This window comes from Lonchura striata, chromosome 1 (genome assembly GCF_046129695.1).
Source record: "Lonchura striata isolate bLonStr1 chromosome 1, bLonStr1.mat, whole genome shotgun sequence".
In the NCBI taxonomy this organism is placed as follows: Eukaryota; Metazoa; Chordata; class Aves; order Passeriformes; family Estrildidae; genus Lonchura; species Lonchura striata.
In genome coordinates this window covers 156190345-156207508 of record NC_134603.1, presented here as the reverse complement: position 1 = coordinate 156207508, position 17164 = coordinate 156190345, and the positions used below count along the sequence as shown (strand labels likewise).

Sequence of the window (17164 nt, the reverse complement as noted above, 5' to 3'; positions counted from 1 at the left end):
CCCAAAAAATGAAAGTTTGGGCTGTACCAGAGACTCAGAGTCTCAGGGGTGCCCATAAGTGAGGAGATCCTTGGACAGGAACACTGAAAAAGGGAATAAAGCATCCAGGGATCCTGCTGCATCCTGCTCTGAAGGAAGATCCCAAGGTTTGAGGACACCCGGGGTTAAAAAGAAACAAAGATCAGAAAGTCCAAAAAAAGCTCCCAGAGCCTGATTATTAAATTAAACACTCAGCATGGAAATTGGTATTTTTGTTCTTATCTTCTGTTAATGAGAGAAATAAAAGAATAAAAAAGAGGGGAGAGAGAGAGGGAGACCAGATGGGAGAGGGAAGGAGATCACCAGACCCAGCTCTAGCACTAATCAGGTTCTGAGGGCACATTTTCACAGGTATTCACAATTCCACCGGGAATTAGGTTTCTCCTTTTTCATGTAAATGGGTGAGGATGCAGTCCCTTCTCCCAGAGCTTTCTGGAAATGGGCTTTGGGGCTCTTGATCACCTCTCCTGGATCAATCTTTGGCTGTGCCCCTTTCCCGACCCCATTCCTGCACTGCCATTCCCCACTGCCCTTATCTCCACGGGGCAGAAGGGAAGCGGCCGCAGGAGGTGCAGCCCCACCTCCGTTTTCCTCCTTTCCCAAACCACATCCTGTCCTACCGTGCTGCTTACGGGGGCTTGGGACACAGCAGCACAGCAGCTCCGTGGGGCCCGGGTGTCCCCAGGTCCCCAGCACGGGGAGGGCAGGGACAGAGCGAGTCCAGAGGAGGCCACAGGGCTGCTCCAGGGCTGGAGCTCCTTTGCTTTGGAGCCAGGCTGGGAGAGCTGGGAATGTTCCCCTGGAGAGGAGAAGCTCCAGGGAGAGCTCAGAGCCCCTCCAGGGCCTGAAGGAGCTCCAGGAGAGCTGGAGAGGGACTGGGGACAAGGATGGAGGGACAGGACACAGGGAATGGCTCCCACTGCCAGAGGGCAGGGATGGGTGGGATATTGGGAAGGAATTCCTGGCTGGGAGGGTGGGAAGGGCCTGGCACACGGTATCCAGAGAAGCTGTGGATGTTCCCTGAAGTGTCCCAGGCCAGGCTGGACAGGGCTGGGAACAGCCTGGGACAGTGGAAGATGTCCCTGTCCATGGCAGGGGTGGCACTGGATGGGCTTCCAGGTCCCTTTCAACACAAACCGCTCCAGCCCAGCCCCGCTTTCACCGCCTGCACATGCCGGGGCTGTCTGTGCCTCTCCCCGTCCCACAGCTGTGGGGGAAAGCGGGTGGCAGCGCTGCCCTCGGGGGGCAGGGGCCCTTGGGACGGCTCCGGACACGGCCCCCGCCACGCAGCGCCGCCATCTTCCTCAGCCACGCCGAGCCGCACCAACCAATCATAGGCGGTGTCGCGGCAGCAGCAGCCAATCAGAACCCAGCTCTGACCATTTCTCCCACGTCATTGGCCCGCCGGGTCCGCCCAGCCCCCGGCAAGTCGCGGCCTCCACGAGGAGAGGGCGGGAGGGACGCTCATCCCCATTGGTCAGCGCGCGGGGAAATCAGGAAGCTGATTGGACGAGACGAGAAGGGAGGCGGAGATTGCGAGCGGCGTCCATCGTCGTCATGGCAACGGCGGCGGGGCCGAAACCGCGGGAGACTCGCGGAGCACCGGCCGCAGGTCGGGACCGGAGCCCCGGGATTCCCTTACCGAGCACCGGCCACGGGTCGGGACCGGAGCCCCGGGATTTCTCACCGAGCACCGGCCGCGGGTCGGGACCGGAGCCCCGGGATTTCTCACCGAGCACCGGCCACGGGTCGGGACCGGAGCCCCGGGATTCCCTTACCGAGCACCGGCCGCAGGTCGGGACCGGAGCCCCGGGATTTCTCACCGAGCACCGGCCGCGGGTCGGGACCGGAGCCCCGGGATTTCTCGCCGAGCACCGGCCGCGGGTCGGGAGCGGAGCCCGGGATTCCCTTACCGAGCACCGGCCACAGGTCGGGACCGGAGCCCCGGGATTTATCACCGAGCACCGGCCGCGGGTCGGGAGCGGAGCCCCGGGATTCCCTTACCGAGCACCGGCCGCGGGTCGGGAGCGGAGCCCCGGGATTCCCTTACCGAGCACCGGCCGCGGGTCGGGACCGGAGCCCCGGGATTTCCTCTCCAATACCGGTTGGACGCGGGATTCGCAGCCTCGGAGCGCGGTCCCGGGCCGGGGGAGCGGAGGAACCCCCCCCGCCTGGAGCGCAGGCGGACCCCGGGACCGGCCCCCGCCTCCCCGCCCGTTTCCCCCCAAGGACTCGAAACCTGGGATTTGGGGGGTGGAAGCCGCTGAGTTCCTCCTGTTTTCAGCCTTTCTCCTCCCTTCTCTCCCGCTGCAGAATGACCCGTGGCACTCGACAATTTTAATTAAAACCCCTGAAATTTCGAGCCAAGGACTCAAAACATCCGGACACAACTCAAGCAGAAACACGCACGCAAAAAAGGTCCTTTAAGGAAAAGGAGCTCTGACCCCAAACATGCTCTTCCCTGACTCTGTTTCTCTATTTCTACCCCACGGCGACACCGACAAAGTGACAGGCGACAAATCCAGACTCTACTGAGTAAAATGAATAAGGCCACGACATAATCCCGTGAGAAACCCTGAACACGAGCAAAAGGTCTCGGAAGGAGGATGTTTAACGAGCAGTACCGTGTCCCACTCCAAGGGAGGGAAATTCCTCAGGCGTGGAGATGCCCAGGGTCCAAAGGGAATGACAAACAGAAGGTCACGAAAGAGCTACAAAGTTTGATTAGTAAATTTTACACTTGGCATGGGAATTGCGATGAGTTAGCACCTTATCTTCTATTAGTAAATGAAAAAGGAAGGAGGGGAGAGGTCAGGGAACATCACCAGTCCTGGCTCCAGCGCCGACCCGGGTCTCCAGGGTGTGCAGGGTCCCCAGGATGCTGTGGGGGCACCTTCTTATGGGTCAATTTTCCCCGCCCCGCTATCAGGTTTCCCACTTCCCATGCAAATGAGCGTGCGCAATCCTGCTGCTGGACCTTTCTGGAATTGGGTCGGGGGGCTTTGAGGGCTTGTGGTGATCTCGATGCTCCTCTGCAAATCTCCCTGCTCGCTTCCCCGCTGGCCTCGTCCCGTGTTTGTGGGGTCTCCGCGTCCCCAGGAGGATTTGGAACAGCACTGGTTAATCTGCCATGCCCTCCTTTCCAACCACATCCTTTTCTGTCCCGCTCCTTATCAGTGTTCAGGGCACAGCCTTAACTCCTTGGAGCCTTAGCTGCTACAAGTGCACAGATCAGAGAACCGCTTGTGTCCCCTGAAGAACGGGATGGAAACTCGCGGTGATCCCGAGAACCGGGCAAAGGGAATTCCTTACGTCCTCCAACAGCCCCGCTCGGGGGTGCAGCGGGAAATGCCTCACCAAAAGCGATCCCGTTCGACCCGATCCAGGTTCGTTTGCAAGAGCATCCCGAGCGCCGTGGATGGAAACAATCCGGAGCCTGAGGCCGGGAACTGCCCGAGCTTTCCAAAACAAAGGCCACAGTGAGGGACACAGCAGGAGCCGACCATCCCACTTTTCTGTTTAGGTTGTGAGGTGAGAAAAGCCCGGAGAGGGGGTGGAATTCCTTTGTTTGAGGTCCCGGCGTGGAAGCACCACCTTGAGCTGTTACCCGGCCATTGTATCAAGATTAAATTAGTGCAAGGATCCAGCTGGCCGAGGCTCTGCAAAGGGAAATCTGGGATGGAAACCTGTGTGAGTGTGGTGTGGGATCAATCAGAGACCCATGGGCTCACAGGAGCCCATCTCAGCTCAGGTAATGCTCATCTGTGACTCCACAGTGGCTCTCGGATGGGCAGACAGGGAAATTTCCTTAACAGCCACACATCCAGCAAGTGGAATCTTATCCATGCAGCCAGAATAAAGGTCTGGACATTCACATTCCAGCTGGTTCTCATCAACAATTAATAAAAAAATTTAATAGACACGGAAGCGCAATGTCCAGTATTAACACAGCAGCATGTTGGTGTAGGACCCGGAGGGTAAAGAGTTAAAATCCCTGGGGCAAATCCCCCTGTGCCAAACTGCTCAGGTTAATTTACGGCTCCTGGGTGAGAAGCAGAAATCTGCCAACCTTAACCCCAAAAGAATTCCAGAGGCTACAGCCACTGACTCCTTGGTTTAAAATTAAAGTACCAGAATGGCAAATTCCTGCCGTGGCAGGAATGGGAATTTCTGGAGTTGCAGATGAGTTGGCCCCAGTAAGAGCTGTGGGTCCCAACACCGTGCAGGCAGTGCCCTGGGGTGTAGCAATCCGGACATCAAAGAGTTAAAAGCTACTGTGTCCCAGACCTGGGTAACAAGGGACAAACTAGAATAAGGTGTGGCTGCAGAGGGGGACCCTCAGAAATTTTCAACCCCTCTGGTTTTTCCAATTTTGGGCTTGGCTTCCTCCTTTTCTTCCTTAACTCTTTCTGCAGTTGCTCAGTTTTCACTGACAGCAATAATTCAGCTCTTTTCCTCCCTTTCATTTCCTTTCTGGGGTCTTATTTCTCTCTACCGTGCTTTTTCCTATCTAAATTCTCAAATAATTCTCTTTCTCTGTGTTCTACTGAAGCAAGTAGAGTCCCAGGCTGGTCATTTTTCAGGTCCATGTTTATCACTTTGGATTCTGTAGAAGGCCAGGAGATAAAGGGGTGTGTCTCAGCTGTGCAGCCAGCCAAGGGCTGTTGTATAACACATGGAATGGGGAACTACAGGATGTGGCTGGCAAAGGGGGGCACACGGAGCAGGCACAGCTCTTTTTTTGGGACAAACACCCATGTTCTGGCTCCTGGAGATAAGCACAGCATGCACAGCACAGGGCATGGAGCATCCAACAAAGGCTGATCAATCAGGGGGGATCAAAACCACCAGAGACCCCCCTGACCCATTCCTAAGAGGATCCAGAGGTATGGACTGTGTCTGCTGACTTGTTTGCATCAAAAGTGAAAAAAGTAGTCCCAGGGTGTGGGAAACTTGGCTGTAAAAGGGTGATCCAAGGCTCACAGGGCACCTCTGGGATCCTGGACACAGCTGGATCAATGCCACAGCCAGGACTGGGGATGTCCTCCCCTTTGTCTCTCTGATCTCCCTCTCTCTTCCCTCTTTTCTTTAACCTTTTTATTTATCTTCCTACCAGAAGATAAGGGTAAAAACACCAATTCCCAGGCTGAGAGTGGAATCTGCTATTAAAACTCTGTGAGCTTTTTTTGACTGTTCTAACACCTGTCTTTCCTTTTTGACCACAGGCATCTACAGACTTTGGGAACTTCTTTCCTCTTGGGAGTGGGACACACAGAGCCCAGGGAGGAGGCTGGAGGAGCAGAGCTGCCCTACCTCCACACGGCCTCCTCTCCAGCAGATCCTGTCATCAGTGTTTGGGACACAGCAGCTCATTAACTCTGCGTTTCCCAGATTTCTGCAGCATCTCCATGTTCTGCTTTCACAGGATTTGGAGAACTGAACAAACGCAGAAGACAGTGAACAATGTGGGAAAAGAAATGCAACACAACTTCAAGGCTATGCAAAATGAAAACCATATTCCAGGCTCCGTGGCCATTTTATAGCTCCCAGGGAGGCTCTCAGCCTTCAGGAATTCTCCGTTTGGGTTTCAAAGTGAGGAGCCCCAGGATTTAACAGTGGGAATAAGCTGCCTCCCAGGCTCTGCAGCCTTCTGTTTTGCCACAGGAGAAAGAGGTTTCCTCCTACAGCCACAGGGGCAACACTTCCTTTCCCAAAGCACCTCACCCAAATGTGTGTTTCCTGACACCCTTACACTCCTTTAGTGGACAATTAACACCTTTAACTCACTTGTTCCCAGCCCAGTCTAAGGACTCCGGACTCATGGAATAACATTTTGGGTAATTTCTCTCTATTCAGACACCTCTTCTTTGCAACACACACCACAAATTGTTCCATGTCAACGTGGTTTCTCTCCCACATGGACTCACAGCCAGCAGTACCTCCGAACTCCACCTCCTCAAATCCACAGGCACTGGTGAATGCTAACACTGAAAATAACCCCCAGCCAGCTCCTTTTTCCTGGGAGAGGCTCGGGATGGCTGCACCACAGCCTCCTCCTGCCATCAGGCTCTGGCACAGAGCTGGGGGTGCTGCCCTGGCCCAGCGAGGATCCACCAAGGGGGTGTGGGGGATGTCCTATATGGAATGCATCACGGAGCCCCTGATGTTCCTGCAGGGCCAGCTGACCAGCGGCACGTGGGTGTCCTGCATGTGACCTTCCTGATGCTTCAGCAGGCTCCTCTTGAGCACAAATCTTTTGCTGCAGAGAGGACACTGGAAAAGCCTCTCTCCCGTGTGCCGGCGCTGGTGATTCAGGAGGTAATCCTTCCTCCTGTAGGTTTTGTCACACTTGGAGCACTTGTAGGGCCTCTCTCCTGTGTGACTTGTCTGGTGCCTAACGAGCCACGAATGGCAAACAAAGTTTTTCCCACAGTCGCTGCAAATGTAGGATTTGCCCCGGCCCTGGCTCTGCTGCTGGGCAGGGCTGCCCCGGGCCAGGGGCGGCTCCCAGCAGGGGCTGGATCCCGATGTGTCCGTGGGGAAGCTCTCCTCGTTTCCAGCAGCTTCCTCTGTGCCCAGGCTGTCCTGGCCACGGGGCCTGCCTGTGCCCAGGGGTGTCTCTCCACACTCAGAGCGGGGTCCTGGCCCCTCACAGGAAGTGGGAGCAGCTCCAGGACCCATTCCTGTCTCTCCCAGGCCCATTCCTGTCTCTCCCGGGCCCATTCCCACCTCTCCTGGGTGTGGGTGAAGCAGAGGGAACATCCTCTCATACATGGGGCCTGGAAACATCTCCCCTTCTCCCTGCAGTGCCTGAGGCTGGTCCTGCTGTGGGCAGCTCCTCTCACACTTGTACACACAGGGCCTCTTTTCCAGGCTCTTTTCCTGAGTGCTAAAGAAATCATACTGAACATCACCCCCAAGGCTGCTCCCATTCCCTGTGGTGGCTGTTTCCATTATTTCTGAATTCCAGTGACTGTCCCATGTCACTCCATGGCTGGGATCTTTGGGAAACGACTCTCCCGGCTTTCCTGGTACCTCTAAGTCACAGGTCTTGCTCTCCACGCAGTCTGCTGGAGGGTCCCTCTTCAAATTTTTGTCTGAAACAGAGAATTCAGAGATTTTTTTAATTCAGGAGTCCCCTTAGGAATGTCCCTCCCAGCCCAAAGCCAAATCTTTAATACTGAGGGAGGAACAAAGTACCAGCATCCACTGAAACAAAATTTCCAGGAAAACAGGACTTTTTTAAACTGTATTTTTTAAAATCTACATAAATAATGACTGCTGCAGTCTCAGATTCATCCTCTCACTCAGATGACAGAGCAGACACTGTCCCACCTCAGTATTCCCAGCTGCTCTCCAGACACTCTCCTGAGCATCTCCAGGAGCAGAGTCCAAGCAGGGCCCTGAGCTAGCTCAGCAAGTCACAGAACTATGGGATCTCCTGAGCTGGGAGACACCCGCAAGGATGGAGTCCAACCCTTGGCCCTGTGTGGACACCCCAACCATCCCACCCCATCTCTGAGAGTGTTGTCCAAATGCTCCCTAAGCTCTGGCAACCTCGGGCATGTGCCAATTCCCTGGGGAGCCTGTTTGGTGCCTAACCATCCTCGGGGGAAGAACCTTTTCCTGATATCCAACCTAAACCTCTCCTCCTGAGCTTATCAGAAGCACCCTCTGCTCCCAGGAACTCCTGCTGTCTAAGAAGCACTTACTTTTTAATGAACAGCCTCAGAACCTATTTTTCTTGCCTGAATAACAACCCAAGTGGAGTAATATTTTTGTCATGGAACTTTCAAAGAAAGTCACTGACTCGAATTGCAGCCAGGATGGAAAATCACTGATAAAAGCCCATTCTCTTGTGATCCTATAAACTGTGGTCCAAAGTGAGACTCAGTGAGGTCCCAATTGCCAGAAAATAAAGGAATGTGTGTCCCAAACACTGGTACCTGGATGGCCATGGAGCCATGAGAAAGAACAAGATTTGGCTGGAGAACGGGTGCCATATGGAGATAAGGCAGCAATTTCTGGGACAGACATGCACAACACAGAGCAAAGGCAGGAATGAGGTCAGGAAGTGGGAATGGATTATAGGGAGGAGATCAAGACCACCAAAAATCCCCAGAGCCTCCAAACCATTTCCAGAAAGGCCTGGAAGAACTGACAGCATGGAAAATGAGAAATTTATTTTCAGGGCAGGGAATCCTGGCCATAAAAAGGACTGAGGTCTCCTCCATCCCCTCATCCACATCACTGATAAAGACATCAAACACAATGGCCCCAGTATGTCCCCAACTCTGGGGACACCACTGGTGACTGGCCACCAGCTGATGTCACTCCTTGCCCAGCACTGTGTGGGCCTAGCCCTCAGCCAGGTTTTTATTCAGATAAAAGCAGCACAGACTCCATCCATACAGTTCTGGGCTTGTCTCAACACAAGCCAGTGTCTCTGACAGCTTTGGGCTGGCTCAAGAGGGAAGGAGCCTCTTCAGCTGACAGAACTCAAAATTTTTGTGACCAAATATTAACCAGCAAACTGAGATTTGTCCCAGTTCTCTCATGGTTAACACTGTAAGGTTGTGACATTTCATACAGTATCAAAAAATACTAAAATAGTATTAAAATATTAAAAATAATATTAAAATAGTATTCATATAGTATTAAAAAATACTCTAAACTGGATTTACTGTCCCCAAAATCCCAGCTGAAATCCATTACTGACCTGTACTTGGATCTGCAGAGATTTCCTCTTTCTCCAAATCCTGTCGTTCAGAGCAGGGTGGCTCCTCCTCTCGTTTAATCCACGATGAAACATCCCTTGCATAAGTCTGAAATCCTGTTCATTGGGGAGAATTTACACAACTGAGAAACACCAGGGGAAGCCACAAAGCCTGGATAATTTGGGAACGAGCAAAGGTAACAAAGCAGCATGGAAGGCAGAACAGGAAGAGCCATTAAGGGGTAATTCCCGCAGGGGAGTTTTTGGTTTTTGGCAGATCCTCACCTGTGGCAGGATCTCTCCGGAGGTCCTCACCCTCTGTGCCTGGCAGCTCCCTGGCATCCACCTCGTTGCCTTTCCCGGTCTGACTGGATGCCTCAGGCTCGTAAAATCCTTGCTCTGCTAAGGGAGGAAGTCCAGGAGAAGTGTATCATACCTGCCTAAACTCAGGATTTCACAAGGCTGAAAACCTGCTCTGGTCTGGGCTTTGTTTGGAAGTTGTTACCCCAAGCCAAGCTCCCCTAAGCCCAGTTTCTTAAGAAAACCTTTGGAAAGGTTTAAAAATCCCAGCTGGCTACAAACACAGGAAGCCAAGTACAGTTCTAGTGGAGCCAACAGGCAGCACTACTACCTTTGCAAAGAGTGAGGAAAATCTTCAAAGCAGAGCAGCTCATTTGTAAAACAAAGAGGTTCCAAGTGAGCCGCAAAGAACAGGGCCCTGGGCTCTGCAGCCTTTCAGAGGAGTCTCTGTGCTCCTTACCCAGGAAAAACCCCAGAAGGGAGGAAGGAAAAGGCAACCTGAAGGAATTCAGGGAGATCCACACTTGGATAAAAACCACCCATGCAGCCACAAACTCCAAAATGTCTGTGAGAAGGGAAAGGGGCAATACCAGCCCTTGCCTGTTGGATCTGCTGGCAAGTCTGCTCAGAACTTCTTAAAGATTTGGAATACATGAGCAGAGGTGGGGAATTTAAGCACACAACCTGGAATTTAATCACTCTGTTTAATTTTCCCTCTGAGGTATGCAGTTAGTCACCTGGGCAGGGCTCTCCAGGAGCTTCTGCAACCTCCTCCTCCCGATCTGCAGTGCACAACTCTTCCTCTTGCTTAATCTGGATTATGCTGTCTTCTGTTAACAGGAACCAGTATTATTTTAACACCATACAAAATTAATTCCAATTGCCAGCCCAGCCCAGGCAGATCTGCTCTGTTCTAGCTCACATTCCGGAGAAAACCTCGCTCCAGTTCCTGTTCCTGCTGACCAAGGCCTCTTAAACAGACCTGAAATGTTGGTTACAAAACCCTCAGCAGATGTTTGAGCCTGAGAAATGCACAAATTTTTCATGCAAGTGAAAACACGTTCTCCATGGCCCCAAGAGAGGCCAGAGCCACTTGAATTCTTGTCCTTGAGTTTTGTTTCTCTCTTGGTGCCGCCAGAGTTCTGTTGTTTCTTTTCAATCCCTCTCAGTCACACACCACTTCTCACCCATCAGAAAAACATTCATGAGAACAGAGTTCTTAGAGAAATTTACTCAAGTAATGAAAGGTATAGAAAAAAGAAAAGTCTGTAGAGTAAATAAAGCAAAGCAGACGAGCCAGTGCTCTGCACCTTTACAGTGCAGACATGGCAGAGGGGAGTGGTGGATTTCCTAGGAGAGGGAAAAAAGGTGTGATGGAACATCTTGGAAAGGCTGGTGGGGATAGAATGCCTGATAGAAGCAGTTGGAAGACCAAACTCAGCACAGCTAGTGCCTTGGAGAGATGCTGGTCACAGAATTGTGAAATTGTTGAGGTTGGGAAAACCCTTTAAGGCCATTGAATCCAACCATTCCCCCAGCACTGCCAAGGCCACCACTGACCATGTCCTCAAGTGCCACATCCACAGGGATTTTAAATCCCTCCAGCAGTGGGGACTCCACCACTGCCCTGGGCAGCTGGGCTAGGGCTGGACAGACTTTTTGGGTAAAGAATTTTCCCAGTATCCAATGAAACCTCCTCTGGCCCACCCTGAGGCTGTTCCCTCTCCCCCTGTCCCTGTTCCCTGGAGCAGAGCATGGCACCCTGGCTGTCCCTTCCTGTCAGGAGCTGTGCAGAGCCACGAGGTCCCCCCGATCCCATTTTCTCCACACCAAAACACCACCCAGATGTCCCCAGATCCTGGCAGGTGCTCTGTGTCCCACCTCCCTCTCCCACCATGGCCCCTGACACCACTCACCGGAGCCGGTCTCTGCGGGATTCCCTCTCACATCCCGGTCCTGGCAGCTCCGAGCCCCGGGCCGGTTCCTGCCCTCCGCCGGGGTCGGGGCCCCGTGTCCAGCGGCGTCCGGCCCTGCGGGGAATGGCGGCTGAGGGGCGGCCAGGGGGCACCGTGGGGCTTCTCTGGCTCCCACCGTGACCCCGGCCGCCCTTACTGATCCTGGCCACACGCGCACCTGCACCTTGTCCACAGCGCTCTGTGGGGGAACAGAGCTCTCCTCAGAGCTGTGAGGGATCGGGGTCCATCTGAGCCATGAGGGAACAGGGTCCCCCTCAGAGCTGTGAGGGATCGGGGTCCATCTGGGCCATGAGGGAACAGGGTCCCCCTCAGAGCTGTGAGGGGTTGGGGCTCACCCAGAGACATGAGGGAAGAGGATCCCCCTCAGAGCCGTGAGGGATTTGTGTTCAGCCAAAGCCATGAGGGAACAGGATCCACCTCACAGCTGTGAGGGATTGGGGACCACACAGAGCCATGAGGGAACAGGATCCTCCTCAGAGCTGGGAGGGATTTGGGGTCCACCCGGAGCCATGAGGGAACAGGATTCTCAGAGCTGTGAGGGATTTGGGCTCACGCAGAGCTGTGAGGGAACAGGATCCCCCTCAGAGTGGTGAGAGACTGGGGTCCACCCGGAGCCATGAGGGAACAGAATCCCCCTCAGAGCCATGAGGGATTTGTGTTCAGCCAAAACCATGAGGGAACAGGATCCCACTCAGGGCTGTGAGGGATCGGGGTCCATCTGGAGCCATGAGGGAAGAGGATCCTCAGAGCTGTAAGGGATTGGGGCTCACGCAGAGCCATGAGGGAACAGGATCCTCAGAGCTGTGAGGGATTGGGGTCCACCCTGAGCCATGAGGGAACAGGATCCCACTCAGGGCTGTGAGGGATTGGGGTCCACCCCGAGCCATGAGGGAACAGGATCCCACTCAGGGCTGTGAGGGATTGGGGTCCACCCCGAGCCATGAGGGAACAGGATCCCACTCAGGGCTGTGAGGGATTGGGGTCCACCCCGAGCCATGAGGGAACAGGATCCCACTCAGGGCTGTGAGGGATTGGGGTCCACCCCAAGCCATGAGGGAACAGGATCCCACTCAGGGCTGTGAGGGATTGGGTCCACCCTGAGCCATGAGGAAACAGTGTCCTCAGAGCAGGGTTCACCCATAGCCATGAAGGAAACAGGATCTTCTCTGATCCATGAGGGCAAATTCCCTCAGAGCAATGAGGGATCGGGGTTCCACCCAGAGCCATGACGGAACAAGGTCCTCAGAGCCATGAGGGATCAGGGATTCTCTCAGAGCCATGAAGGGTTAGGGGCCCACTTAGAGCTGTGAGGGATCAGGGTCCCATCTGAGCTGTGATGGGCTTGGGGATCCTCTCAGAGCCATGAGGGAACAGGGTCCCCTCACAGCACTGAAGGATCAAGATCCTCTCAGAATTGTGAGGGACTGGAGTCCCCTCAGAGTTGTGAGGGATCAAGGATTCTCTCAGAGTTGTGAGGCACTTGTGGATTCCTTCAGAGCTGTGAGAGTTTGTGGTCCCTGTCCATTTAGGTGGGATATTGGGAAAATTCCTTCCTGGAAAGGGCTGTCCAGCCCTGGCACAGCTGCCCAGGCCAGTGGTGGAGTCCCCATCCCTGAAGGGATTGAAAAGCCATGTGCATGTGGCACCTGGGGACATGGGCCAGTGGTGCCTTGGCAGTGCTGGGAAATTGTTGGACTTGATAGTCAGAAGCCTTTCCCAACTTCAACAGTTCTTTGATTCTGTGATTCCTGCAAGCATCACTCTGCCTGTGCACAGAGACAATCTCAATTCTTCCTCTCAGTCCTGAGGAAGCAGTGCCTTTCTGTGTTACTTCACATTTTGTCCTGAATTCAGGATTCTATTTTGCAATTCAAACAACACAAATCCCAAAATAACTTGGAGATTTGCTACAAATACATGTATTTGTCTCTGAAATTCAGGAGAGCTGGGCTGGAACAGAGAAACCGTGACTGACTGTAAAATACTGCGTCACCTTTGATATCAAAGGCATCTTCAAAAAGTGATGAAACATGTAGCATGTAAAATACAGAAACAGTCCAAAAAGGGGCACCTCAGGTTGTTTGCAGAATAATCCAGCAGTGCTGCTGAGATGATCCCAAACAGAACTCAGGATATTCTGATCACAAGGGAATTGCAAATGTCCCTTCACTGCTTCATGAGGCCACAACTTCCCCGCTTTATCCCAGAATACATCCTGCTCTTATGGAATCCTGGAATGGTTTGGGTGGGACCTTAAAGCTCATCCAGTGCCACTCCCTGCCACGGGCAGGGACATCTTTCACTATCCCACATTGCTCCAAACCCTGTCCAACTTTTCCTTGAACACTTCCAGGGATCCAGGGACAGCCACAGCTTCTTTGGGCACCCTGTGCCAGCGCCTGCCCACCCTCAGCCAGGAATTCCTTCCCAATAACCCACCTAATCCAGCCCTCTGCCAGCAGGAAGCCTCAGTATTATCCTGCAATTTAGGGCACTAAGAATATTTCTAAAAAGGAAGCTATGAAATGTTTTAATCCAAGTTCTAACTGGACCAAAACACAGAGTGTAATTTTCCCTGTTTCTGTACTAAATCAACCAAAGTTTTAAGGAGAGTTCTAAACTCATTTGTTCCTGAGTGAAATCTGACCAAGCAGATTGTAACTGGGAGTTTCTGTCTCCAATTATTAAATCCACAGGAGATTAAATGCTGCAGGAACCCCAACAGTTCCATTGTCATGACTCCATGGAGTCAAGAGGTTTGATGTCTCCATGACATTTTGATGCAAGATGAACTGTTAATTTCATTATTTCCTCAGGAGGGAAAAACTTCATTCAAATAATCTGATAGTCCACAGAAGCCACGGATTCTTGGATAAGAGCAAGCTAAAAATGCTCTTCACAACTAAGCATTTTGACTGAAACCCCAGATTTTATGCTGAACCAGAAAGCATAAACTTTTCCATGGGAAACTGATTTCCGTGTGACCTAAAAAATGAGGTCATTATTATTTGTTTTGATTTGTTAATTCTGTTTATTTTCAAGTTCTCTCCACCTTCCATATCTGGGTCTAAATTTCTCTGTAAATTGCAATATTGTACCACTCTTGTGACTCATGGGCACTCTGGAGGGCAACAACCCCCCTGAACTCTGTTCCAGAACAAACAGCTGCTGTCAAAACACAAATGAAATGCACCAAGAAATAAAAAAAACTCAAAAAACCCCACAAACTAAACATTTTTTTCTCTTCCTGGACTCAACCCATCATGAGCACAACACTGAAAATGTGTTGCTGGCTGGATTGACGTGATCTGGGTGAGAATTGTATTGTGAGCTTATTTACACCCTAGTTTTAGACATTTTTACACTTCAGGCCTGTTTGGATCTTGGATACACACATGGAGAATAATTCTCCTGCTCAGGTTCCACTACAGCATTGAAAAAACAATTAAAAACAGTTGAACACCATGAGTTTTTTTTGATTTGAGGTCAACTTCTGTCTCTCCATCCATAAGGTACAACACTACAAACTACCACTTACAGCAGGTAAAATTATTTGAAAAGACTGAAAGAAAGCATTTAGAACTTCATGGGCTTAATGTTATTTTTATTAAAAATCAAGTCTTTACTGCTGCGAATTTAACCAGTATTTTTCAAATAGACAGAAACAAGTTCCCTGTCCTGAATTGTTCTCAACTTAATGATTCTTGGTATTCTGAGGGATTCATTTCAGGTATGCCAGAATCCTCACCCTCAGTGCCTCACCCTCCCAGCACTTTCACCTTCCCAAAAATAAAACTCTGCCCAGGCTTCCTGCCCACTCCCCACCTCAGCACGGCTCCTGCTCTCTCCCCACATCTCTGTCCCACAGAGGGAATGTCAGGGATTCCCACATCCCCAGCAGCACAGGATGCTGTGGGATCACTCAGAACTCACCCACACCAAGCTCAGAGAACTCCACACCCTCCATGGCTCCCTGCTCCTTTGCATACTGCTCTTCCTCCTCTTCCTGCTTCACGGTGACAGCAAAGCTTGGCTCTGGAATGCTGCAGTCAGCTGAGGAAAAGAGGAAACTCCTTTACTGGCAATCACAGCTCCACTGGACTTCTCCCTTGCTACCCCAGAAGTTTGTGCCCACCCACCCATGCTGAGGTTGCCACACACAACCTCTCCAGCACCATCCATTCCTGCTCCTGGGGCTCTGCTCTGCCCTCCAGGGAAGTGGTTTCCCCCATTCCCCGCAGTTCCAGATGGTTCTCCACACCCTCAAGCCCTTCCACAACACTCACCATGGCCAGGTTCAGCCAGCCCTGCTCTTGCCTCCTGGTTTTCCTGCGTTTCTCTGCTGTCCCAGCTGCTCACATTGAGTTCAAACAGCAGAGCCTCTGCCAATGTCAGAAATTGTGGAATCAGATCACAGAATCCCAGGAGGGTTTGGGTTAATCTTGTTCCACCCCCTGTCATGGACAGGGACACCCCCTATCCCAGACTGCTCCAAGCCCTGTCCAACCTGGCCTTGGACACTTCCAGGGATCCAGGGGCAACCACAGGGCAATCTGTACCATGGTCTCCCCATCCTCACAGCCAAGAATTTCTTCCTCAATTATAATCCTAAAAATCAAACCTGTTACATTTTCTTATCACTCTGTTACTCCCCCTGAACCTGCTCCTTTTGAGATCCAAGAAGTTCCCTCCGTGCAAACCAGGACCATCACCTTGTGCCAGCCTCTGTCTGGTGACAGCACCACACGACCCTCACCCTCAGGATTAAAGCTTTAATTCATCCCTGGCTCGCACCTGGTTCTGCTGGGATCTCTCCAGGAGCTGCCTCCGCCTCACTGCAGGGTGCTTCCCCTCCCTGGAGCCGGGACAGGAGGGCAGGTTCAGAGATGACATCGTCTGACAAGGAACCGAGAAAGGAATGAATGTTTCTGTGCTGCATGCACAGGGAGGAACACACCCACTGCGCTCCCCAAACCTGCTCCAGCAGCTACAACACGTGGCTGGGCAGCGCGGAGAGTCCTCAAACACAGGCAGTGGTCTCACAGTGTTCCCACAAATGTGCTTCCCACATCTGGGAAAGATTCCCTAACCAGAAAGTGCTGATAACTGATCCAACAGCAACACTCACCCAGCTGGACCAGGGCTTCTCTCTTCCCTGTCAGTACCTTTCCATACAGCTCCTTCTGCCACTCCTCCAGGTTCTCCCACTCCTGAGTGGAAAAGCCGGTGGCATCGTTTTCCAGTGCCACAGCCGGGCCCTGCAATCCCAAAAGTGACACTCAGCGCCATTCCTGGAACACACAGAATCCTACTCCCTACTTATTCTTGCTACCAGGTGTCAGGGAAAGAAAATTCCTGCCTTGGGGCATCCTCTGGACACTGAGAGTAACAGTTTAGATCTTTGCTAAACTTTGGGAGATGAACTGTGTATTCCACGATATTCTTACTTCCCCCTGGAGCCTGATCCCATTGGGGACCTCGGAGTGGGGAAGAACTTCCCGCTGTTGGTAAAAACGTGACAGCCCATCCTTTTGTAGGGAAAACCAGCTGAATGTAACAATATGCAGGAGCAATCACTTCCTGCTTCGTGCCTTGGCACGACAGGCGACAGAAGAAACCTTGGCGGAGACCGTGGAATGATTTCCATGGCGGAGAGCTGCCGGGAGAGGTGAGGAGCAGAGGAACCTCTGCGCTGGTCCTGTCCCCCCCAGGCCCCTTAAAGACCCATCCGTTACCTTGGGCACCTCCACCCCGGGGGGCAGCCTCAGGATCCAGAGATTCCTGTTCTTCAGCAGGTTCTCCATGTTCTCCAGGCGCCGCTGGAGCCGCCCGTACTCCTGGATGAGGGTGCCCAGCGCCGCGCACTTGCTCTCCAGCTGGCTCCCGAACTCCCCGACCATTTTCTCGCAGTCCAGGTGCTTCTTCTCGCTGTTCCCGGCCCGGTGCTCCAGGCTGAAGAGGCGGGACGCGTGTGCGGCCACGCTGCGCTCCAGCGCCTGCACGGCCGCCACCACCGTCCACAGCGAGATGGTGCTGCCGCCCGCCAGCTCCATCCCCGCACCGGGAGCGGCGGAGCGCAGCGACGGGCTGCGACACCGGCGAAAGGCGGCCCCGGGGCGGGAAAGCCTCGCTC

The 17164-nt window shown here is 52.9% G+C and overlaps 1 protein-coding gene across 4 annotated transcripts; it reads right to left on the bottom strand.

Annotated features, from left to right (window-relative positions):
- Positions 1-3915: 3915 nt before the first annotated feature.
- On the bottom strand, positions 3916-17157 carry LOC110476951 (uncharacterized). Of its 4 annotated transcripts, none has more exons than XM_021542252.2 (10): positions 16767-17157; positions 16160-16289; positions 15826-15927; positions 15318-15413; positions 14965-15084; positions 10972-11085; positions 9793-9885; positions 9041-9157; positions 8759-8872; positions 3916-7136 (listed from the first exon to the last, which is right to left on the bottom strand). In XM_021542252.2, exons 1-10 carry the CDS (start codon positions 17082-17084, stop codon positions 6175-6177), a joined length of 2166 nt encoding a protein of 721 aa, XP_021397927.1. In that variant the 5' UTR covers positions 17085-17157; the 3' UTR covers positions 3916-6174. The 4 variants fall into 4 exon arrangements, with proteins under 4 accessions (XP_021397927.1, XP_021397928.1, XP_021397929.1 ...); XM_021542253.2 differs by having other exon boundaries at positions 9041-9154; XM_021542254.2 differs by lacking the exon at positions 9793-9885.
- Positions 17158-17164: the final 7 nt, after the last annotated feature.